We start from the raw sequence: 25,528 nt of genomic DNA, 5'->3' as shown, positions 1-25,528 counted from the left end.
AACCCTAGCTCTCTCCACGCCTGTTTCTCTCAATGCTCTTTTCTATTCCTCAGACTCCTTCACCATTTGACCAAGCAAGGACTAGTTGTTTGGTTTCCAATCAGAGATCATTACTGGGTTTTGGACCACATTTTCCTTTAATTCTTCCCTATTAATAAGAATTCTGAAAGAGCTCTTCAATATTAAGACAAAATGCACAGTTGGAATAATTTTTAATTGTGGATATTTTAATTGTATCAACACAAGGGAAAAAGAAAAACAGAAGGAAATGGTGAAGACCTTGGTTTTGAAGCGACTTAGGTCTTATGATTCAGGTTTTCTTGCTCACTACCTGCGAACTTGAAAATAATGTTATGTCTAAGGTCCCAAACTGCCGCTGAGGAACTTGTAGAAATGGATGGCCAGACAGCATGCCAGGCATCTGCCTTCATTACCTCCTGAACCTTCCAAAGCAGCCTGCTGGAGAAGAAAGCATTTTGCAAATGATAAACTGAGGTTGAAGCAAGTTGTGGCTCTCACCAGGACCCCCAGTCAGCAGGCTCCTGCCTGTTCACTGCCATCCCAGCAGCTTGACTGACAGGCATGGCATGTGTGAGTTTTCTGGTGGTCCGTGCTCCAGTGAGGCTTCTCATAGGCCAGGCCGGTGGAATCAGAGCTGTGCTGGTAGCTGACTTGCAGCTGTTCAGCTTTGCACTTGGACAAATATAAGACTTGTACCTTGTGCTAGAGTCCTGTCACTTCTCTTTTCCTGTGATACATGCTCACCATCTGCTCTGGTGACGAGGAAGATACTGTCACCAGCATTTACTAAGTGGGGCAGTGATATTAAAGAGGAAATTTCCATTAAGTAAATAACTGTGAAAGAAGAGCCCAGGAGAAGGGGAGAAGCTCCAGCTCAGCTCCTGTTACACTGGCCAAGTACCATTGGCATTCTGTGCTTGCTGAGTAGCATAAAAGGGTCAGGAAGACGGACACGACAGAACAGAAGGACACAGTGTGATTCTTTTTTTTCCTTACACCATTCCAGCATCTACTTGAATTTTGGTTTTATAATACCAATTGTTCAGAGCCAGGCCCCAAACCCAGGCTAATTTGCAGTGTCTCTCTTTGAATGGATAATGGGATTGTTTTTGGAAGGTTGGGTGTTGACCCACGGTGTTTCAGCTATTCAGGAGAACTGGCCTCTTCAAGTACTTCTGAGGTCTTTACCCTCTTGCTGAAAATAGTGCCTTATAGAAATGAATGACTTTGGACTGTGGCCAGAATTCCTAAGGGCAGCAAGTATCGACGCTTCCTTCAGCAAAAGAAGGGGGAGTCGTGGTCTTTGCAAGAGCAGCGGCAAGCTTTCTGAAGGACATTCTGTTCCTTGGAGCCTTTCATCTTGGCTAGTACAATGTTCACGCCAGGCCTAAAGTATTTTGTGAACTTGAACTTGTTACAAAGTGAATTTGATTAACTTAACCCTCTACAAATGCCCTTCTGGGATACAGGTATTGTTTATGGCCAGCAGGTGACAGATTATCTATAAATCACCTTCCAGCTGCCAGTCACTTTCCCATCCTGCGTAAGTGCACACTCCTTGCCCTGGTGCCTTTGGCCCCTCTGCAGGCAGACAGCTTCCACCCCTGGAGGAGCCCCAAGCCAGACGCCACCCCAGCCCTGCAGAGTCCAGTTGTCCTGTTTCTCAGAGGTTCAGGCAACTTGGTGCTGCTTTATTGAATGTCTGTTATATATCATCTGTGCGGAGGGCTTTACACACATTATCCAGCTCTGCGGCATCCTTGAAGGTAACATTTTGATTCCTGTTTTGAAGACAAGGAAATGGAAGCTAACAGCTATTAAGTGTCATAGTCAGAATTCAAATTCAGGTGTGATTCTCTTTCTGTGACACCATGTACCTGCCTCTGGGCTTGAAGGCAGGTGGCAAGGCCTGCCGCAGTCTTGGCTGGGCACAGAATCACGAGCCAATCAAGCAGGAACAAAACTTTATTTTGAAAAAGCCGCTAACACTCTCAGCGCCAGCAAGTCCAAAACCGGTCCTCCCACGAGGGTGTCCGACCGGAACCGCGCGCCGACCGGAACCCCCCCGTCTCCTCCCACCTCCTCCGGAATTCCCTCCTACTATCCTTCCCCAACCAATGGGAACTCTCCAGCAGTCCCGTAAAGTCCCGTAACTTGAGTCCGGTAGCAGGCCAAGGTGAACAGCGGGAGTCCAGTTTGCATATGAATGTAAATTTTAACATAATCATCTCAGTGGCTAGCTGGCGTCACTTTACAACCAAAGGTGCCATACATCGTATATATGCTTGTGGCTCCTAGCATCTGCCCCCTTCTGTTTAATTAAGCAACAAGCAATGTGGCTAGGGACCGTGCCTGGTAGGTTGTCCAATTTAACATATGGTTCTTACCCGTCATGGGAGAACTGACCTTTAGGCGTCAGCTTCCTGTCTTAGGTTGAATCCACTGTAATCAGAGCAACCCGTCGCTGACTACCGGTCCAGCATTCAGCCATGCTTGTGGATAGGCCTATGCACCAGTGGGGGGGTGAGGTTCTTGCCTCACCTCTGTTGGCCCCCAAATTTAGCCTTGGTGCCAGTGGGGGGGTGAGGTTCTTTGCCTCACCTCTGTTGGCCCCCAAATTAGACCATCACTAGTAGAAGGGAGGAGGATACAGAAATGCCACGACACCAAGCCAATTGACGGCTCCTTTGGAAAAATTGCGTCACTGGTGACACCATCAGCAAAGATATGCCAGTATTACCACAATAAACATGGGGTGAGCTGGCAAGGAAATTGCATCACTGGTGACACCATCAGCAAAAATATGCCAGCAGTACCACAATTCGGTGCACCAGATGATATTTCACAATGTATGCAACTGATATATAGTCCAGGCAAGTTCTGCAAGCAGTTCAAATTGGAGGAGTCTATCAATATGTCCATATCCTCCCAAAGTAAATCAAGTCCTTGATAGCATTACTTGTTGAGTTATATTCATTGATGCATCAGTTTATACAGTTTACTGTGATAGCTATCATAGAAGCTGTAGTTTGGTTTTATCTCAGTCTTCACTGGAATTGGGATGGAGATGGAAATTCTGGCAATGATGGTAAAGAGACATTATCCTGAACAGAATTATTAAATATAATAAAAAGAAAAGGTGAAAGTAAACAAACAGATCTGTTAAACTCCTTTAAAAACAATCCTTAACAGCCGTTTACCAAATTTAAATTAGTAAACAAACAGATCTGTTAACCATCTTTAACAACAATCATAAACAGCTGTTCACCTAATTTAAATTAAACCATATAAATCACGTGAATAAAGAAAAAATTCGGATCCATTTTTTCATGAGCGCTCCTCATATAAGAAATATGGACATACACACATACAGACATACAACACAAAACAGAAGTGTGCACACAACATACAACACATAAGACAATAGTAAATAAAGGCCTTGTAACTATACTTAGGTGAAATCTCCATTGCAATGTTTAAAAACTCCACAGTCAAAAAAAAAATAAATAAATAAATAAATAAATAAATAAATAAAAAATAAAACACAGTCAAAAAATAAAACTGATCAGAAAAACATTAACCTAGGTTTGTATGAGCTCAAAAATAAAATAGAACTTTATGATGTGGAAAAATGCAATAATAAAATAGATACTGAAAAAAAAAACCTTGGTTAATCACTGTCGCAGATGTAAGAATAGCCAAGCTGGAGCTCTGGATGTCAGCTGTTATGGATTTGAGTCAAATCATCTTCTTTTTCTGTAGAAATTGTTTTAGTTAATCTCTCTGGAATCCAAATCGGTTGCTGTTCATCCTGTGGGAAAACACAGACAGCGCCCCGATTCCAGACTATCACTGGATCCGGGCCTTTCCATTGTCCTGTTAGAATATCTTTCCAAAGTACCTTAGGCTTATGTACATTTTTGGGGTACAAGTGTCTTTCCGCAGCACTAAGTCCCGATGAATCTAAATTTAAAAAGTTTAGAGTAAAAAGGGTTATTTTAAGTTTATCTTTGGGGGATATATACCCCTTTCCAATTCCCTCCTTTTGTTTTAATAAGTACATTTTAATAGTTTGATGAGCTCTTTCAACTATGCCTTGTCCTTGTGGATTGTATGGAATTCCTGTTATGTGAGTAATACCAAATGATGAGCAAAATTGTTTAAAAGAGGAGGAAGTATAACCAGGACCGTTGTCCGTTTTTAACTGTTTTGGAACGCCCACAGTGGCAAAATTTTGTAAGCAATGAGCTATAACATCTTTAGTTTTTTCTCCGGCATGAAGGGAGCCCATCAAAAATCCGGAAGAGGTATCAACTGTAACATGTAAATATTTTAATTTTCCAAATTCTGGCAAGTGTGTGACGTCCATCTGCCAAATATGGTTAGGTATTAGTCCTCTAGGATTGACTCCAAGATTAACTTGTGGTAAAAATGTCACACAATTTTGACATTGTTTTATTATATGTCTGGCCTGTTCTTTAGTTATTTTAAAACGCTTTTGTAAAGTATTAGCATTGACATGGAACCTTTTATGAAAATTTATAGCTTCTTCTATTGTGGAGAAAATATGTATGTCATGTGTAGATTTATCTGCTAGTTCATTGCCCATACTAAGGGCTCCAGGCAATCCTGTATGTGCCCTGATATGACCTATGAAGAATGGATCTTTTCGGTCCCAGATTAGACTTTGTATAGCGGAAAACAAAGAGAAAACAGTAGAGGAAGGGGAAATCCTACCAGCATCTTCAAGGGAATTAATAGCATTAACTACATACTGACTATCAGAAAATAAATTAAATACAGAATCTTTAAACATCATAAAAGCTTGTAATACTGCATTAAGCTCTACCTTTTGAGCTGATTGTTTGGGTACTAAAAATGTAAAAGTTTGATCAGGAGTAACTACTGCTGCTGTACCATTGTTTGACCCATCAGTGAATATATTTGGAGCATTTATGATAGGGGTTTTTCTTGTCATTTTTGGAAAAACTACAGGATGCTTAGACCAAAAAGACAACAAAGGATTAGATGGTAAGTGATTATCAAATGAAACACTAGTTTTACACAGGATTATTGCCCAAGTATTTAACTCATTAGCTAACTCATCAATTTGATCCATAGTATATGGAGTAATAATTTTATTGGGAGAAATCCCAAACACTCCCTTAGCTGCTTTTATTCCTTTGAGTATTAATTGTCCTACAGCCTCAGGATATCTAGTAAGAATAGTGTTAGGGGAATAAGATAAATGTATCCACAATAATGGACCTTCTTGCCAAAATACTCCTGTAGGAATATTTTTTGTTGGTAGTACAATAAATAATAAAGGCAAACTTATATCAATTCTATCCAAATGCATATTTTCCATATATGTTTCAATGATTTTTAATACTTTTCTTGCTTCAGGCGTTAACATGCGGGGTGAATTTGGATCTGATGGACCTTTTAGAATATCAAATAAAGGTCCTAACTCTCCTGTTGGTATGCCTAGATAAGGCCTTATCCAATTTATGTCTCCCAATAACTTTTGAAAGTCATTAAGTGATTTGAGTTGATCTACTCGTATTTGAATTTTTGGTGGACGGACCATGGTTGAGGATAATAGAACTCCTAAATAATTAATTGGAAGATTTAATTGTACTTTATCTATTGCTATCTCTAGATTATAATTTTTCAATAAATTTGTAAGTGTGGCATAACATTCTAGTAATGTGTTTTTATCTTTATGTGCCAGTAACACATCATCCATATAGTGAAATATTTGTAGTTCAGGATTTTGGTTTCTAAGTGGCTGGATTGCTTTATTAACATAAATTTGACACATAGTTGGGCTGTTAGCCATCCCTTGAGGGAGTACTTTCCATTCATATCTCTGATCAGGACCTTCATGATTCAGTGCAGGGATAGTAAATGCAAAATGTGGACTATCCTCGGGATGAATTGGAATTGAAAAGAAACAATCTTTAATATCTATAACTAAAACATGCCAGGTTTTTGGTAAAGCAGACAATTGAGGAATCCCTGATTGAGCAGGTCCCATAATAACCATCTCATTATTAATGGCTCTTAAATCTTGTAATAATCTCCATTTACCAGATTTCTTTTTAATGACAAAAATGGGAGTATTATAGGGGGATACGGAAGGTTGTATATGTCCTTCCGCTAACTGTTGTCTGACCAAGTCATGGGCTACTTGTATCTTTTCTTTAGTCAAGGGCCACTGAGGAACCCACACTGGTCTTTCTGATTTCCAAGTAATTTTGATTGTCTCAGTGGCCCTTTCTGAAAACCCAATTCATGTCTATTTATTTCTTGATCTATTTGAATAGGTGCTGTCATACCTTGTTCTTGTTCTCTTAATCTTTTTTCTTTCCTAAAGCCTTGTTTAGCCCTAGTAGTGGGCGCGTTAGGATTGATGTTATTTGTTAATGTCAATCCTAATTGATCTAGGACATCTCGTCCCCATAAATTTACAGGAAGATGATCCAATACATAGGGCTGTATAGTTCCTTCACATCCTTCAGGATCCCTCCAATCTAATACCATAGCACTTCTATGGGGATTTGTTGCCACTCCTAGGCCTCGAAGCGTTTGAGTGGCTTGTTGTAATGGCCAATGTTTTGGCCATTCTTGACGAGATATGATGCTGAGGTCAGCTCCTGTGTCCAGCAGCCCATTAAAGTCATGTCCTTGAATTTTTAATTTTAGCATTGGGCGAGAATCTAAATTTAAAGACAGCATAGCCCAATCTACACCTGTGGAGCCTAATCCCTTGGAACCTCTTTCTACATTACAACTGGAAAATTTATCATGCAGGCTGGGTATTATTAATAACTGTGCTATTCTATCTCCTGGTGAAATTACTGATATACCTCTTGGAGAACTAGCTATAATTTTTATTTCACCTTCATAATCGGGATCAATTACCCCAGGACTTATCATAAGTCCTTTTAGTGTAGAAGAACTGCGTCCCAATAATAAGCCTACTGTTCCCTGGGGAAGAGGTCCTTTTACTCCTGTGGGAATGATTTGAATTCCCATCTCTGGGGTTAGTACTGCTCTGGCAGAGGCGCAGATGTCCAGCCCTGCGCTCCCTCTAGTTTGTCTGATGAGGGATTTAATGGATAATGCGTCCTGGGCACTACCTTGATGGGGCTGTTGGGTTCCTCCATTGCCCCATATATTTGTGGTTTGGGGCCCCGGGGCATTGGGCCCTCTAGTCCGTTTTTTGGCAATGGAGCTTGATACCTTTCTCCACGATATCGTGGGTAAACACTTGGTCCTTGTCCGTTTTTTGATAACGGAATACCCTCTATGGTGGTTTGAGAACGGCATTCATTAGCCCAATGTCTCCCTCTACGGCATCGTGGGCAAATACCTGGTATTCTATTCCTTTGATATCCAGCTTTGTTAAACCCTCCTCTTATGGGGCAACTCCTTTTAAAATGTCCTGTTTGATTACAATTATAGCATGTTCTTGGCCTGGCATCTAAAGCCTGTTGTACTGCTGCTAAGACTTGCCCCTGTTCATTAATGTCTCTACATAATTTAATATATGTGTTTAAATCCTCATGTCTCCATGGTCTAATGACCTCTCTGCAGCAACGATTTGCTTGGTCATAAGCCAGTTGTTTTATAAATGGCATTACCTGTTCTGTATTTCCAAATATCCTAGAGGCTGACTGAATAAGTCTATCTACAAATTCAGCATAAGGTTCATTAGTTCCTTGTATTACCTTAGATAATTGACCTTGTAAGTCTCCATGCCCCTGTAAAGTTTTCCATGCCCTAACTGCATCTACAGCAATTTGTGCGTACACACCAGGGTCATATTCAATTTGTTGTCTTTGACCCTCATAAGGTCCCTTCCCCAAAAGCATGTCCATATTTCTTTGAGGGTACCCAGCTTCTGCATTTCGCCTAGCTGTCTCCATGCAAAATTCCTCATTGGCAACCTTCCATAACAAATATTGTCCTCCGTTTAGCACAGATCGACACATGTTAGCCCAATCTGCTGGTGTCATGTCCAAGTTGGTAACAGATTCAACCATGCTTATTGTGAAGGGAGCTTGCGGCCCATAGGTCGTTACAGCCTCCTTTAATTGCTTTATTGTTTTGAAATCTAAAGCACGGTGAATTCGTTGCCCTCCTGCCTGCTCAAGTACAGGGCATGCTAATCTTTGGGGTCCTGCCTCAGAATTCCGTCCATCAACTACGGTAGTTGAGGGCCGCTCAGCGGTAGATGGAGCTGTTGGCTGAGTTACGCCCTCTGGTGATAGAACGGAGTTGGTAGCAACCTCCTGTTGTAATTCTCCACCTGATGGCTGCTTGTCCTCTAAGCTTGCTTTCTTTAAATTCTCCTCTGTCTGACTAGCTTGAGAGACCTTCTCTTTTGCTTGACCTAGCGTTTTTTCTACCATAGTCTGGACCTCTAACAATTTACTTAACAGTTTTTCGGTTTGTTTTTTATTGGATTCTAATCTACTATAACCTAACCCAATAAGGTAGGATAAAACAAAGCCGAAGCAGAATGAAACAAAGACGGAGCAGACAATGGTTGTATCAATTTTCTCTTTCTCAGGGCTGAATAACTTCAAACCTTGAGCCAACCATTTTTTCCAGTTCGCCTGAGAAAATTCTAGGGCTAGGGAGCTCGAAATGAAAACAAAATAAATCAAAACAAGAACACATTGTTTTCTGAGAAGGTCATCCATCCTGTCGCCTTCCCTCAGGGGCGAGCAATTTACTCACCTCTAAGCTTCAGGCGTTCCCCGTACGGGCCACCAAATGCCGCAGTCTTGGCTGGGCACAGAATCACGAGCCAATCAAGCAGGAACAAAACTTTATTTTGAAAAAGCCGCTAACACTCTCAGCGCCAGCAAGTCCAAAACCGGTCCTCCCACGAGGGTGTCCGACCGGAACCGCGCGCCGACCGGAACCCCCCCGTCTCCTCCCACCTCCTCCGGAATTCCCTCCTACTATCCTTCCCCAACCAATGGGAACTCTCCAGCAGTCCCGTAAAGTCCCGTAACTTGAGTCCGGTAGCAGGCCAAGGTGAACAGCGGGAGTCCAGTTTGCATATGAATGTAAATTTTAACATAATCATCTCAGTGGCTAGCTGGCGTCACTTTACAACCAAAGGTGCCATACATCGTATATATGCTTGTGGCTCCTAGCAAAGGCCACTTCTGATTTCTCGTTGCGAGTCTGTGGCCTATGCGCAGTGGGGACTCTGTACACTGCTGGTCTGTGGACTGGCTACACAGCGGGCTTGTACTTGAGCACACCCTGCTCTCCACCAGGACCTCTGGATTCCTTTCTCCACTCTCTGAATAATCTGAATATCTGCCTCTGGGCTTCATTTGTCACAAGACAATTTGGGGGATGGGGTGAAGGATGTCCTGGATTGATGGGAACACTCCCTGCAAGACCCCGTGGCTCCTGTTTGATGTGGGAGAAATAATGCTTCCCAGCCTCACCCGCATGGGTGCTACTGGAACCCCTCCCTCTGCCTCCTGCATGTGCTTAGGAGGGAGCCACAGGGAGGGTGCAGTCTCGCTGCCCTCTGAGGTAGGATAGATGTGGAATTAAGGATGACTAAGTAAGTACCCTGCAGTAAAAGGAGGCCACTTTCTTATGGTGGCCTGGGTCCAATACTCTGGATCAAGGCCCTGCTTTGGGCCCTGCACCTGTCATCTTTCTGGCTTTGGTTTGGTTCCTGAAAAATGTCTCTCCTTGTCAGGTCGAACTTCACCTCCCATCAGTACGGTTTTGATTGAATCATAGATTCCAAAATGCTCTCAAATTTTCTGTTCTCAAACCTACATCTCCAAGGGAGAAGACTTTTATAATAGTTGCCTGCTAATATCTCTGAATGCTTTACTTTATACTCACAAGTAACAAAGGATAAATCTAGTTGGCTTCATAGGTAATATTCTTACAGACAGAGAGGTGGGGATTCAGACAGAAGTCCCCGGTAAGTTGACTTAGGTGTAGGCACCTTTCCACAGAAAGGTGACGCACTGGCCAGGCACCGGTATGGGCCATAACCCTGCTTTCTCAGGAGGCTGAAGTAGTAAGACCCTGTCTCCAAAAAAATAAAAATTATAGTGAGGTACTTAAGAAGCAGGTGGAAAAAACGAGCTTTTCGAAGGAAAAGTTCTCTCACAGGTCATCTTACCCCCCTCCTCCTGGGTCAGTACAGAGAACACCCAGGAGCCAGTCAGCGGCACTCAGCGGGGGTCTCTAACTAAAGCCCCAATGTAGCGGTCCACAGCGCTGCCTTCGCAACATCTCCTGGCACCTCTCACTGTCCTGAAGAAATTTTAAGGTTGATTTTCATCAACTTTAGTTAGACAGTGAGGGAGAAGGAAAGGCAAACAAATAACGAATGGTAGGGCTTGGATTTCCAGAGAGGTCAGTGATCACTGCCCTCGATGGAAATGGAGTTCAGGCTGAGAGAAGGATTGGGTGTCCCCTGGCTGGCTGCAGGAGCCTCTGCTAAGCAAAGCTTTCTGTCACTAATGTCAGGAAGCCTGAGGGCTGACTGCTCTGTGCTAGGCACCGCCCCTCCCCAGATGGGAACAAATGGGTCCACATGGGCCCAGGATACGGGTCCCCCAGGCAGGCCGCTTGTCCTGCGTCTTCCATGAGCTGTGTATCTAAATAACATTCCTGTGAGTTTTCTGAAAGGTTAGTCCTGGGTCATTGGCACTTAAACCTCTTGTTTTGGTAGATTCTTCCTGAGAAGGTTAATTATATATTTGATATCCTTCTCTTTTTATGCCTGAATGATGAAGATAAGTACCCTGTGGTTTATTAACTGTCACTTTAAACCTTTTCAAATTGCCTTGTGACAAAACAGAGTTTTATGTCCTTTTTATCCAGCTTTGATGGATGAGACAGCTTCTCTGGTTAAAGTATGCCAGGATAAATAAAATCCTCTGACTGTGGGGGAGGATGGTTTGCACTGGAAGCTGTAAGTTCGAGTCTGCTGCTGCTGTGAAAGGGGACTCACCTGTTAATCTTCCCAGCTGCTTCCTTTTGACTTTTGACAGATGAGGCTTGGCATCCAGTAGGAACTGAGGAGCTGTCGATGAGAAGGCATCAATTGAGGGAGATTGATCTCTCTCATTTTTAAATTTTATCAGTTTTATTTTTGTGGTGTTTGGGATTGAACCTAGGGCCTCACATATGCTAGGTGAGAACTCTACCACTGAGGTACGTGCTTAGTCACCACTTAAAAATTTTTTTTGATACCAGACCGTAAAGCAATAATCTGACATATTTCCTGTTTTGATTCCAATCGGTTGTTAAAGTAAAGGGCTGGTGTCTCATTGTGGTAGGATCCCAATTCTTACTCTTACTGCAGGTCATTTTGTTATACCATCGTATGTTTTCCCCCAGTAAATTTGTAGTAGCACAGATTGGCTATTCCTTATCTAAATTGCTTGGGACCAGAAGTCTTTTTTTTTAATATTTATTTTTTTAGTTATGGTCAGACACAATACCCTTGTTTTATTTATTTATTTTTATGTGGTGCTGAGGATCGAACCCAGGGCCCCACGTGTGCTAGGTGAGTGCTCTACTGCTGAGCCACAATCCCAGCCCCCTTTTTTAAAGTTGTTGATGGACACAATACAGTACCTTTATTTTATTTAGTTATTTATTTTATGTGGTGCTGAGGATAGAACCCTGTGCCTCACACATTCTAGGCAAGCGCTTCACCACTGAGCTACAACCCCAGAAGTCTTTTGATTTGGGTTTTTCCCAGATTTGGATTTGGAATATTTGCATGTGAATAAGATCCTCGGGATGGGACCCAAGTCTAACCATGAAATCCATTTATGTTTCATGTACCTCTTATGCACATCACCAGAAGGTAACTTTGTACAGTGTTTTTGGAGCACCTGTGTTCTGACTCCACCCCCAACATGATGTCAGATGTGGAGTGCTATCTCAGCAGGGTTCAGGTTTCATGTTTTAGAACATTTTGGATTTCAAATGTTTGGATTAGAGACGTTCCATCTTTGCTGTGGAGAGTAGAGAGTAGATGTCATCAGGCCTTTCAGTAGTGGCTTTGCAACCTTGTTTCCCCCAGTGTGAGCCACCCTCAGCTTGTATCCGTCCAGCATTTGAAAACCACTCTGCCAGGGCAGACAGGAATTCCTAATTCAGCAATTAATTCCTCTCTGTAATTAGCATTTATTGAATCCTAACTAAGAGCAAGGAAAGGTATTTATTTAAAACAATAAAAGTAGTGCCAAGACTTTAAAACTCTTCTTGTTTCTAATCCATTCCAGTTTGCAGGGACGTTATCAGACGGCTTGGGGAAGACGATGGACAATCGGCATCAGTCAGAGAGGGAGTACATCCGGTACCACGCCGCCACAAGTGGGGAACACCTGGTCGCCGGCATCCACGGCCTGGCTCATGGTAAGTCGCCTGCCACTGTCCCTCCCTCACAAGTGCCCTTGCACTGCCAAATGCTTAGAGAGAAAAGAAAGCTGAGGTTGCAGAAGCCCTGGCACTGCTGGCTTGGTCCCCTTGTGTGCCTGAAGGCCACCTCGTAGTGGAAATGTGGCAGCTGGTAAGACGTGCTGTTCGTCTCCAGGGCACTATGCACTTTTCTATTCCTGAGATGTCATCAGGCATGCTCTCCCACACCCCCTAGAATCCAGAATGGCCACTCGGGACTGCCTTTAGCCCACTGACAGTGAAAGCAAAGTTGACTGCCCGGTGTGTGGCCCACATGGAAGCATGTTCACAGGACCACAGAGTCACTGTCCACAGGATGTAGGTGATGGCATAAAGTTGTCTCTCTAAATTTGAATTCCAGCTTTTTTTTTGGGGGGGGGGGTGGTACCGAGGATTGAACCCAGGGCACTTGACCACAGAGTCACATCCCAGCCCTATTTTGTGTTTTATTTAGAGACAGGGTCTCACTTAGTTGCTTGGCCCCTCGCTGTTGCTGAGGCTGGCTTTGAACTAATGATCCGCCTGCCTCAGCCTCCTGAGCTCCTGAGATTACAGGCGTGTGCCTCTGTGCCTGGCTGAATTCCAGATTTTAATGCTCTGATTCCAACTTTCTTCCAACTCGTTTGCCTTTTGTTGCATTTTTCTCAGCAACTTCTGAGTATGGCTTTTAAGGCCCTTAAAACGCAGACCTAGGCAGTTCTTCCACCACTGTCCCTAGTCACACACAACTAAGCATGGCTCCCCAAATGTGCTCCAGGTCCTTGCTCGCTCAGTCCTGCTGCCTACCCTGCCTCTGCCACACTTCCTTGCCTGTGAAAATCGTCCTCACCCTGTGAGTCCAACACAGGTGACATTTCCCCACTCCCCTCCCCAGTGAGAACCGTGAGGCTGCACATTGGCAGTGTGGGTCAGGTAGGTGTGTGGCCAGCTGTGTGTGTGGCACACTCTGCTGGGCAGTGAGCACTGAGAGCTGAGCCCGCCTCGCCTGACGCTCACACAGCTCCTGCTCAGTCATGGTGGTGATTGAACTGTCCACACAGATCCTCGGGCATTGCCTCAAACTATCAAAGTTGCATCAAGACTGAGATCAGTCATGCCTATCTGCATTTGGAGAAAGAAGAGGGAATAGAGATAATAAACGTTGTGTTCTGTTTATGCTCAGGACATCGTGTTTATTGCAGAGTTTATTCATCAGCTTTCCCATTGGCGAGCGTTGGGTCAAAATGCCTTTGGTCTTGCTGAGATTGCTCGGCTGTAAGGAGAGCAGCTCCCAGGGAGGCTTCAGGACAGAAGTACAATTTGGCAGAAATTGATCTGTTTACAGACTAAAGTTGACTTTTTTTTTTTTTTTGCATTATGTATTTATTTTTTTTTCTTTTTTTTTTATTGGTTGTTCACAACATTACAAAGCTCTTGACATATCATATTTCATACATTAGATTGAAGTGGGTTATGAACCCCCGATTTTACTAAAGTTGACTTTTGAGTAATCATTTATGGTTAAGATTTAGTCATTCTATATTAACTGTAATGTCCGTACAGGGACAATTGAGGGCTATTTTAAAAAATATGAAATTCACTGTGTCTGATTGCCATTATCTTTGCAACATCTTTGCTGGATGGGGAGGGCATGTGTGCCCTCATTTTTTAGATGAATACATGTGCTGAGAACATAAGTGATTTGCTTAAGGTCACAAAATCACCTCCAACCAGGATTATACAGATGATATCCACAGCCTCTCCACGAGCCACTTAGGCCAGCCTAGGGCTGGAAACAGTGGCCTCATCCAAAAGGGACCCTTTGAGCTTTGAGTTATGTTAAAACAGTGGCCTTCAATGAGATTCTTCCTTCAGGAAGAAAAGAGCTTTCAGAGATAACAAGAACCAGAGCTACTCAGCCTCCCTCATATAAAACTGGGAGGTGTGCGTGCCCCAGGTTTGTTGGTGTTTGTCCCACGGGCCTGGTCTGAACTCCTGCACTGCATGCACTCTGCCAAGAACTTTGCTCAAAAGGTTGGGAAGGGGCTACTGCCTCCCTAGAGCAATGGACCCAGATCCAGAAGAAACACTGTGAATGTTAGTGCATTCTCACCCAAGGAGTTTCCTGTACCAATCTGTCTCACTAGAGCTGAAGAGTCCAGAGAGCACCCTCACACCCCCGCTTGTCAGAGGGTAAACATCCTGTGAGTGTCCCTGGCACAAGTCCTAGAAATGCTCCCCGCACACCGCCTGCCTTCCCTGCAGTGCCTGTGACCTCTGCAGCCTTTGCCAATTTCTGGTCCCTTCGGAGGCTGTTTCAGTCATTGCTGTCAACTTGCAAATTATTTGCAATGTCTTTTTGACCTAGGTTGGTCTTTTGAAGCACTCACTGGGAGAGTTCTGGCTAGATTTGGCAGCTTTTGTGGGCACCCCTCATGAAGGCTTCATCATTTACTACAATTGCCTATGTCTGATCTCAACAAAGTATGGAGTAGATTTTACCCCATTGCAAACATCTGATGGTATTTGCTGGTCACGGAGTATTCTTGAAAAACAGAACATGTGTCTTTTGCTGTCCCTCTGCCTTACATTTCATGGGATCCCAATTTCTTCAGCCTTTCCCCAAGGACACCATTTCTAGTCTCCCAAGGATTCAGTCCTACTCTACATCTTCTCAGAATTGCCTCTCTGCTGTGCAAGCTCCAGGATTGAAAAATGGCCACTGTTAACCTCCCAGCTTTTTCTTTGAACTCTTAAACTGAAATACACTTTACTTCTGACCAGCTTGTAATATGTGCCCTCTAATACTGGACCTAAGGGGCAGATCCACTGGGCTCCCTGTCTCTTGCCTGTCTGACACAGAGATTAACAGAATGCCCTTAGAGTATCATTCCCAATGCAAGGAACTGAGGAGTTTAGCTTTAAATGCTGTTGCTGTTGTCCTTGGCCAGGTTACAGTAGCCCTTGTCTCTTTTGCTAGGTATCATTGGAGGCCTGACCAGTGTTATAACCTCCACGGTGGAAGGTGTGAAAACAGAAGGGGGCGTCAGCGGTTTCATTTCTGGCCTCGGAAAAGGGCTTGTTGGCACTGTGACCAAGCCAGTGGCAGGCGCCCTGGATTTTGCATCTGAAACAGCCCAGGCGGTGAGAGACACAGCCACACTCAGTGGCCCCAGGTCAGTGTTCACGGGGAAGGGGATGTGCGATTTCCAGTCCCGGTTTGCTGCGTCTCCTGATCCACACGAACGTGTGATCACACACTTCTGCCTTTGTTGTGTGGTTTTAATTTGAATACTTGTAACTGAAATTTCTGACCTTCCTAATACAAATACATGAACAGGGGCCCAAAAATTTGGCATGGATTTTTTCCAGAGATAGGTAGGTAGGTATGTGTTATCCTGTGTTGGGTTCTTCACTAGACAATCAGAAATAGGATTATATCATCACAGACTTCCCCAGTCACCGAGCTAAATGGACCCCCATGTGCCCATGAAGAAAACCCTAAGGTCATAGGCTGGTGGATCATTGCCCCCTGCCCACGGCCTAGTTCCAGAATCCATCAAGTTGCTGCTGACTACATGGATTGCTCTTCCTTAGTTTTCCTTTCACTTGAAAGCACTAGCCAGTCTCCCAGACTCCTTCAAAAAACAGAGCTGATCCCAGCCAGCCTTCCCCACCCCCAGCAAGTTGGCAGTTCTGCTGTGGGAAGCTGTCTTGTCCCGATACCAGCCGAGCCTGGAAATCAGAGCTGGCCTGTGTGGCTCCACAGCCCCCAGAACCCAGTCACTTAACTAGCTCTGCGTTTCAGTGGCCTGTTTTAGCTTCTCTTGCCAGAGTGACTAATTGGGAATCCTTATCAACGGAGGGTATAGTGTCATCATTCCCAGCCAAGCTGGACTCAGCTTAAGCCCAGAAGAATTTTGTTGCTGCCTGGATAATGGATGTTCCCGAGTGAGTTAGTGTGCTCTCTGAGAACACCCGGGCCTGGGCCATGTCCACACCCTGTCTTTCCCTTAAGTAGGATTTGAGGTGAAGTTGTCCCAAATTAAAATGAATCCATTTGTCTGCCACCAACAGTCCTTACCAGTGACACATTGCTGCAGTGGGCAAGTTGTCTGACCCTGTAGGCAGGGACCGTGCAACATGTCCTGCCAGAAGGTCTTCTGTCTGGAAGCAGCTGCCTTTTATTGATTGATTAATTGAATGATTGTTATTATTTTTAAGGTCAGCAAACATTTTTTCTTTCCTTCCTTTTTTTTTAGTTATGAATGGGCTCAGTAACTTTATTTTATTTATTTATTTTTATATGGTGCTGAGGATTGAACCCAGCACCTCACATGTGCTAGACAAGGGCTCTATCACTGAGCTACATCCACAGCCCAGCAGCTGCCTTTCAAAAGGGGTCTGTAGAGTTTGCTTTAGTTAAGTTACATTCTATTCTCAGATACAAAGCTAAAACAATCCTTGAGAGTATTTTGAGGCATTTATGTACTTGTGGAAGGGTGGAGCCTTCAAAATTATCTTCAGTTAGTTTTTTGTTTCTTCTCAAAGCCCAAGAAGTCTACCTCCAAAATTTTGTTAAGACAACGAGACCTAAGGAAGTATAAACAAAACTGAAGAATTCCCAGAGAACCATCTTGTTCTTAAAATCCCAGCAGTCAAAGGAATGACTTATTTGTTCAGAAAAGTACTGGAGTACATATGTTAAAATTTTAATAGATTATTTTGTCCTGTTGAGGTCAGTGCACTTGGATTTTGTTCATTGTTAGTTTGGCTGTCTCCATGAGCTGTTGTACTCTTTTTAGGGGCACAAGTAATGTAGCCATGGCTACTGCAGAAAAAGGGTGTTCTTGTCATCTGTACCAGTCATCCAGCATTGCCACAGAAGGTCTGACTTAGTGCCAGCCAGTGAATATCTGTCTTTTGACATTTCCAGGCAGTAAATATTGATTGAAAATCTCCCATGAACTCTGGACTGGGAATATAGCAGGAAACAAGACCGTCCCCAGCCTCAGAGAGCTTGTGCTCAGAGTAGCTTACATAAAAAGCTGTATAAATAATTATTTGCCAAAGTTGTGATAAATGACACCTATGATTAGAGGGTAGAGAGAGACGGCTGACTAGAGAAAGTGCAAGGGAGGAAGAAGGTGGCTGACCCGCAGGCAGGGGAGCCTTCCTGGGGGTTGGTCTAAGGGGGGTGACCAGGTAAGAGAGGAAATGACATCCCAGGTACAAGAGAACCATGTGGGCACCAAAAGAAGAAACTTCTCGCTGACCAAGTGCCAGTCCTTGCCACGGCCAGCCTCCTGCAGTCTTTGTTCTTCACTTATAAATGAGAATAAGACACTCCAGGGAGACTGAGGCCTATCCACAGCCACACAGCTGGAGGCGGAAGAGCCAGATTGAGACCCAGGCCCCACCTGTCCTCTCAACTCCTGGAGGTGTCAGTGAGTGGGAAAACCATGGTGCACATTGCTGGATGGGGTGGGGCACATGCCACCCATGCTAATGGGGGCCTAAGTGGCTCACAGTGTCCTTTATTGCCCCAAGAAAGCATTCCAGATTCTTCTGAAGGGATGAGCAACAGCCCTTTCACCAGGTTCCTCAGTCCGTTTTCCCAGGTCCAGGTTATTAATGAGGAGCCATGTGTTAGAGAGAGAGAGAATTTGACCTGAAAGCAATGCATCAGAGTCCCAAGCCCTTTGCTTATTAGATCTGGGCCCTTGGTCACATCTCTTGGCCTCACTAAGCCTTAGTTTTTTCATGTATAAATTGGAGATAAATATACCTGTCTGTCTGTTGTACCTCTCAGGAGTTTGAAGCCCAACCAGAATTATTTTCATGTGGAAGTGGTGAAGAGCTATAAACTACTATTCTTTTCAGATTGTATTAAAGGAGCCAGGGCTCCCTGCCGGTGGAGAATGTTCCCATTTGTGTTGCTGTCCTCTCCTAGGACACACTGGTTCTCCCCAAGGGAGCTTTTTCAGGCTTCCTGGAAGTGAGGTCTAATCTCCTCTAGCCTCCTGCTTGATTGAACAGGCTCCAGAAGTGTTACTCAGAGTCTCTCTCTCTCTCTCTCTCTCTCTCTCTCTCTCTCACACACACACACACACACACACACACACACACACACACACTGTTTGGACAACAGGGACTAACAAATGATTTGAAGGGATTAGAAGTGAGATTCTGACCGAGGGCTGACCTGAGCCCAGGGACCACGCCAGGAACAGAACCGAGAGTCCAGGAGCTCTTTCCTCTCCAGGGGAAGAGACTTTCTGCTTCTTTGTCCAGCTCATCCGAGGGAAGGCTTAGATCTTAGCGTATGTGCTTTAAGTGGCCCCGATCTTCAGCAGAGGATGGGAAAGTCAGCCATGACGCTGGGGGAACTCCTCCCAGGGGTCCATCTGGGTGCCGTGGCCTCACAGGCAGCACTGGCCCCTTTTTGTGTTTATTGGAACTTGGTTTTCTTTATAAGGAACCCCCTCCTCATGTTCTTTGAGATTAAAGAATTTCCCAGTTCCTCTCCCTGTCGGAGTGTATGGGCACCACCCAACCTCTCCCAAGGTTTCCACGGGCCTCACAGTTCTTGGGAGGGCAGGTGGGGGTGAAGGGGAGGGCAGAGGACAGTGGAGCCTTTGGCCTCATGTGGATATCATGGGCCAGTGTCCCCACTGTGTATGTTAACTGCACAAGTATGTGTGGCTTGGAACTGAGACAGGAGGCCCTTTCCAAGGCCCTTTCCTCCTCTGCCTGCTCAGGTAGCATATTCTGGTCCACGTGTATCGGGCCACATTTGTCTGTTCCGAGCAAAGCTGGTGAGAATGGCACAGAGACAGCCATGCTGTGGCGTCCTTGATGCCAGGTGAAGAGGCCTGCTGCCAGGCCAGGCCCAGCAGGGCGCCCAGACACACGAGTGCCTGGTTCCCTGCGGAAATGTGGTGGCACCTGATGGTGGTGTTGGAGAGGAGCTTGGTAGGATACTGCAGCAGCTGGTAGCAGTGTCAGCGTGTCCATCTCCATGGAATGTCATGTCCATGAAATGAAAAAAAATATTGCTTCATCCACTTGAAGGGAAGACTGTCATAGCTCACCCGTGCTGTCCACTGCACAGCAGAAAGCAGCACTGCCCCGGGAGGAGGCGCCTACTACACGCTCATATCTCCCCGTGTTGCAGGCTTTGGGGTGCAGGGCAGGTTAGGAAAGTGGTGGACGAAGATTTATGGAGCCAACCCTGATGTTTCCTCCATCACATTTCTTCACTTTTTGAGTTAAGACTCAGAAAGGCAGGGAGAAATGGGAGTTGGCAGAACTTGAAATATTTAAACTAATTTAGCAAAGCCCAGGAGTGTTGAGCTTATCTCATATTTAAGTTAGATAAGGAGAAAGGGGGAATTTGAAGGATAATGATAGATCAGTGTTTAAGAATATAGCCATCAGCACTGATAGTGTTCTGGAATCCCAAGACCCTTGTACTGTGTGTGTAGATGTAAATTCCAGTTGCTCGAAAGCTTTTGAGTAACCTCTGGGTTGATTTCACAGAAAAGATTTATGATGGGCATATTGGATTTTTTCAGTAAAAACACTCCCAAGATACCACCCAAAATTCGTTAATGATGCTTTCCATTAGTGGCCTCTTGGGTATGAAATTGACATGGGTTTTCTTAGGGAAAAGCCCTTTTGTTAGTGACTGCACCTTCCCAGTGACTCTCAGGACAAGAGGGCTAAGACCTTATTGTGGTCACTAGCACCTGAAAGAGGACAGTTGGACAGGTCAGAAAAAAGTCAGCGGAGGGAACTTAGGACTTGCTCCCACTGGCCCTCAGGCTAGTTGGGCAGTTCTGCTTTTGTACGGGTTTGCATTGAGCCACTGAGGAACTGCAGAGGTAAGTACCCAGGGGAGGTCCGCATGTTCAGGAGGATGCACCAGCACACTCAGCTCCGCCCACCAGTGTTCCCTGTGAGGCAGAGGAGAGTAGGCCATACCCAGTGTATCTGGGCACAGAGCAAGTCCAGCATTTTTTTGGAGGTTCTTGTTGCCTTAAAACTATAAAGGAATTTTATGTTTTATTCCATGTTTGAGTAAGAAAATATTTTTAATCGCTACTCAGTAAGATTACCCTGTCAGGAATGCGCACCGTGTCACCCTTTGGCTATCCCTGACACTTGTTGAAGAAGATAGAGCACAGAGTTCTGTGCTAGTCATGTTTTCATCACTGAGACCAAAAACCTAAGGAGAAAAACTTAGAGGAGGAAGTTTGTTTTGGGCTTGTGGTTTCAAAGGTTCAGTCCGTGGTCAGCCAGCACCATGCTTTGTGCCTGAGGTGAGGCAGATCATGGTGGTGGAAGGAAGAAAGGTGCTCAGCTCATGGTAGCTGGAAAACACAGAGAGAGGAGGAGCCAGGGACGAGATCCCCAAGGGGTCCCCAGTGACTGGCTTCCTCTTGTCACATGCTACCTGCCCACAGTTACCACTCAGCAATATCATTCAAGTTACTAGTCATCAACTGGATTAAGCCATTGACAAGGCTATAGCTCTCATAATCTGATCATTTCACCTCTGACATTTCTGCATTGCCTAACACACAAGCTTTTCAGAGGACATTAAAGATCCAAAACATAAGGAATTTACATGATGAGTTCTGCAGATTGACAAGGGTGAAAAGCTAGGGGTTGGTTCTGTGTGTGACCCTGAGACTGCCTCTCATCTCGTGCACATCTGTGTAGAGGCTTATGACCATCTGTCTGTGGAAGCTAGAGTGTCAGCATGTCCATTTCCATAGAATGTCATGTCCATGAAATGAAAAAAAAATATTGCTTTATCCACTTGAAGGAAAGGACTATCATAGCTCACCCGTGCTGTCCACTGGGGGGTGACCATGTCATCTGTCCTCTGCTTTGCATGTGGTGTGAGAGAGCCATGTCTCTTCACCTCCTGAGCTCCCCAGACCAGGTCTTTCCAGAGACTGTGTGGCAGTGGATGGGTCATCTCCGCACCCTCGGTCTCCCTGAGCAACCCCAGAAGAAGAAACAACATCAGGAGCTGTGTGCCAGCAGTGGCTGTCTCACTGGGGTCTGAAATCATGCTAATGAAATTGCAGGGTAAGATGTTTTTAAGAAACAGCCTTCATGCCTTATAAGTTGAAACTCCTCTCACAGGAACACAAGCAGAAGGATCCTATTTTCTGAGACAGACTGCTCCCTCTCGCTGAACTCTAAACACTGCACCCCCCTTTCACACCGAGGCCCCAGACAATGTCGTCCTCATTAGAGCGTAACTTATGGCCAGCTCCCATCTGCTGCTGGGAGAGAGGAGCCAAGCGTGCACGTTCGCGCGCACACATATTTGAGAAGAGCCTCTCCATTTCTGAAATCCCATGACTCATTTTTATGCAAGATTATCTGTTAGGGGGAAAAAACACTTTTTTGGTCATGGTACATTATAATCGTTTCTAGAAAGGAGAGTGTCTAATTTTTGCCATTTTGGGAATGCAGAGATGACTGACTTCATGGAAACAGCATAATCCCGATCCCTAAAGTAAAAGATCACCTCAGCTTCAGCGTGTACATCTTCAAAGTCCAGTCACCGAGTCTCGGTCAGCAGGGTCTTGCACAAAGCCGGATAGTGCGCCAGCCCCTGATATGGCTTTTGCCATTTAAAAATGAAATCACCGAGCCGTTGTAGATATGCAGTCCCTTCTATGTTCAGTGAATCCATGTTTTTCAACTCCAGGGTGATATCTAGTCCTAAGTACACATAAAATACACAGTTGAGATTTTGGTTTGAACTTCTGACAGAAGAGGGTATGTAGTTCTTCTGGAGGAAGAACTTCTTTATTTTGTGCATTAAAGAAGGATGAAGAGCCGTTTACTGTGTGGAATTCCTTTGCAGAGGCTCTGGATTGGATTGTTTTCAGGTTTGGGTGACTGCTGCTTGTCTCTCAGGGTTCCCCTGATAGATAGCATCGTCCCTCTTTGCCCAGGATGAAATTGGCATCTTCCTAAGGAGACAGTGCAGGTTGGAGTTGAAATGCCTGCTCCCTCCCCAGAGCCTCAGGCTGTGAGATGACTCCCTGCTGTGGACCAGCAGAGACCTGAAGCCTTAGTTGTATTACAGTAAAGGCTGGTGAGCTTTGGAGAAGGAAAGGTGGGAGTGGTTGTGAAAATTCACCTTTATCTAGGATTCTCAAAGACAGATTCTTGCTAAATCTCTCACAATTTGTCCAATGGGAGAAAAATAAGATTGAATTAGAAAAACATTTTTGTCACAATATACTTGTGACAAGTGAAATAGTGACAGTGTACTTGTGACAAAGAAATAGTGTTTTATTGTATTGTTTCCATAATTCAGATCAGATTAGTAGTGTTACTAATCCACGTCCTTAGGGATTTACACTAATACATAATGATTTCTAATTGGCACAGAATTTGTACATATGGAGCCCTTTAGAACAGAAGATCTAGGGCTGGGGCTGGAACTCAGCAGTAGAGCACTCGCCTAGTACGTGCGAAGCCCTGGGTTCAATCCTTGGCACCACATATAAATAAAGATATTGTGTCCAACTACAACTAAAAAATAAATATTAAAAAAAAAGAACAGAGAGCCTAAAAATGTGTTCTAGGGACCTCTGTGGAAGCCCAGATCTATAACATTAAACCTATTTTTATATGTTCATGCGTTTCTATATGAATTCATACATACACAACAGTTTTTATAACAACATTCTCTGGTGAGCGTAGAGTGGAGTTTTCCCAAACCTGCACAGTATGTGCTGCTGCAGGACTGAGTGGAGCAGCAGATGAGGGAGTACAGCTGGTCTCTAGGCAAGAGGCAGAGATTTGCAAACATGTAAAGCTCTGCCCGCCTCTCGCCTTCAGTGACTTCAGGCATGCTCCTGGCTGACACATGCACCTGTACCTGGTCAATTCCCTTGACGTGCTGTTCTGTTTGAAAGTACGGTGATGATCCATCAGGATGCTGGTAAATAGCACGTCTTGGTGATGGTGGATTAATTTGGATTATGCTGAAGGAGCCACCGTAATGTGATACTCCACTTGGGCTTTCTGCCAATAGTTGTCAGCCCCCTGGTTGCTCCTGACTTTTACTGGGTTTCTTAAAGTAACAATGAGAAAGATTTTATCGCACATCAGAAAGACCTCTTACAGTAATTCACCTAATTTAGTCCTTCACCTTCACCTACTATCCCAATAAATTCTACCTCAGCAGCATGGTAAGCGCTGAGATTACTTCAAGAACAAGGTCCATCTTGTCATAAGGCCAGTTGGTTGTTAGCCCGACCCCACTCTGTCAGGTAATCCAGAGGGTGTGTCTGTTTCAAAGTTTACTTCTCAAAACCTCATCCTTCTCCCCTGGCAAGGCTGGTGGAGAGGACAAGCCCACGGTATTTGGATAAACCCCTTTGAGCTCCTGTGGAGAGCAGCTTTCTGAGGACTTGTTCTGTGTTAACACCAGACAGCTCCTGGCGCATTGTCCCCAAACATACTTCAAACATCGATAATGGCAGGGGTGACCCAAGCTGTATCATAAAATCCCAGGGACTGCAGAAAACTTCAAAGGGGAGTCAGAGCAGAACCTCACCTCTCCTTGGAAGGAGTATGGATCCCAGGAATCTGGCTGGAGTCCACTGTGGCCTCACTGAGTACTGCAGGTGGACGGGGCAGGGCTCATCCGTTCCGCAGACTTCACTGATTGACCCCAGCAGCACAATTAAGAGTAGTAACAGCTGGCACCTGCCCACCTCCTAAGGCAGAGCAGACCAAATTACCACATGTACGTTGCTTTTATATCCTTAGTGGAAAGACACAAACCTCAAAGAGTTTTTATGTTTTTGTTTGAACTGTTGGGCATCCCATTAATTCGGGTTAACCAGTTCTGAACTTGTGATTTTTTCAGGTACAGTTGCTTAGTAAATATAAACAAATTGATGGTAGAAAGGCATTAATTGATTAAATATTGAACCCCTACAATATTCCATGCATACAATAAGTGTTAAGTACTCAAGAATATTTAATTGAAGCCAGATGCTTTGAAGAAATCTTTTAGGTTCCTGAGAATCACCATGCTGTTTGGTTTGTGTACTAATACTCTTAAACCAGTTTTATGTATATTCATTAAAGCAAGTTTCCTATAACTTTCTTGAAGTACCCTTTATTAGTGATTTGACTATTTGTTCTTAAAAACAACAAAATTGCTTTCGTATGTTGTGATGATGTGTGTTCAGGGGAGTGGGTAGTTGCAGGTTTTTCTTTATTTTTTCTACTTGATTATCAGGCCCATCACATTTCTTTTGAAATAAATAACTTCAGTTTTACTAATTGTTTATTAGTTAATGATCATTTGATTTTCTTCAGTTATTCTTATACCTTAAATGCATTTAATAAATATTACCTACTACATAATTAACAAGAATGGTGTTTTAAAACCTATGATTTTTGACCTGAATTATCTTGCTGTAACAAAATGTTTCTTTATCTTTTCAAATTATGTTCTGTTGTATCAAAGTAAATACATGTTAACACTTCTAAAAGTCAGAGTCTTTCTGAATGTCTGGATACTTTGGCCTGCAGCCTGCTGCCCACTGTCCCCGCCCTGACAACACCTGGCAGCCACTCCCAGCGCCTCCGCTGTGCCCTCACTCAGGAGGAGTTTGCTCCGGGTTTTAGAACAGGCACGGCCTGGCTCCCTTTCCCACCTTGCAGTATGGCCGCATCGCCCTCTGGTATTCGTCAGTCCAGCTCCCACGTCATGACCATCGTGTGGGTAGCGTTCCGAGCGCAGCCTCTCAGGTGACCCTGTCTGTGTTCCTCATTCAGCTCTTTGGCTTGTCCCGCCTCCAGACTCGTCCGCTGCCTTGGTTTTCCCTCTGCACATTTCCTAGTTGACCCTCAAATTCACATACGCTCAACCTTTCAGCCTGGGTTAGTACCTCCTCTTTCCTTCTTTCCTTCTCTTTCCATCTGCCCATTGCTAAGAATCCACCAGCTCCTCTGTGCGTTTGGCTCCCTGGGTCACCTTCCTAGAACCGCTCCC

The 25,528-nt window shown here is 44.5% G+C and overlaps 1 protein-coding gene across 6 annotated transcripts in view; it reads left to right on the top strand.

The window, feature by feature from the left end:
- Positions 1-25,528, top strand: part of VPS13D (vacuolar protein sorting 13 homolog D) — a 253,975-nt gene that overhangs the window by 194,973 nt on the left and 33,474 nt on the right. For all 6 annotated transcript variants that reach the window (XM_081305180.1, XM_081305183.1, XM_081305182.1 and 3 more), the window contains 2 exons: positions 12,324-12,456; positions 15,458-15,653. In XM_081305180.1, coding sequence (XP_081161306.1) covers positions 12,324-12,456; positions 15,458-15,653 — 329 coding nt within the window. The remainder of the gene's footprint in view (positions 1-12,323; positions 12,457-15,457; positions 15,654-25,528) is intronic.

The sequence above is a fragment of the Spermophilus citellus genome (assembly GCF_964194105.1).
Source record: "Spermophilus citellus genome assembly, chromosome: 9".
NCBI classification, from domain to species: domain Eukaryota; kingdom Metazoa; phylum Chordata; class Mammalia; order Rodentia; family Sciuridae; genus Spermophilus; species Spermophilus citellus.
This window is presented reverse-complemented; position numbering and strand designations above follow the sequence as displayed.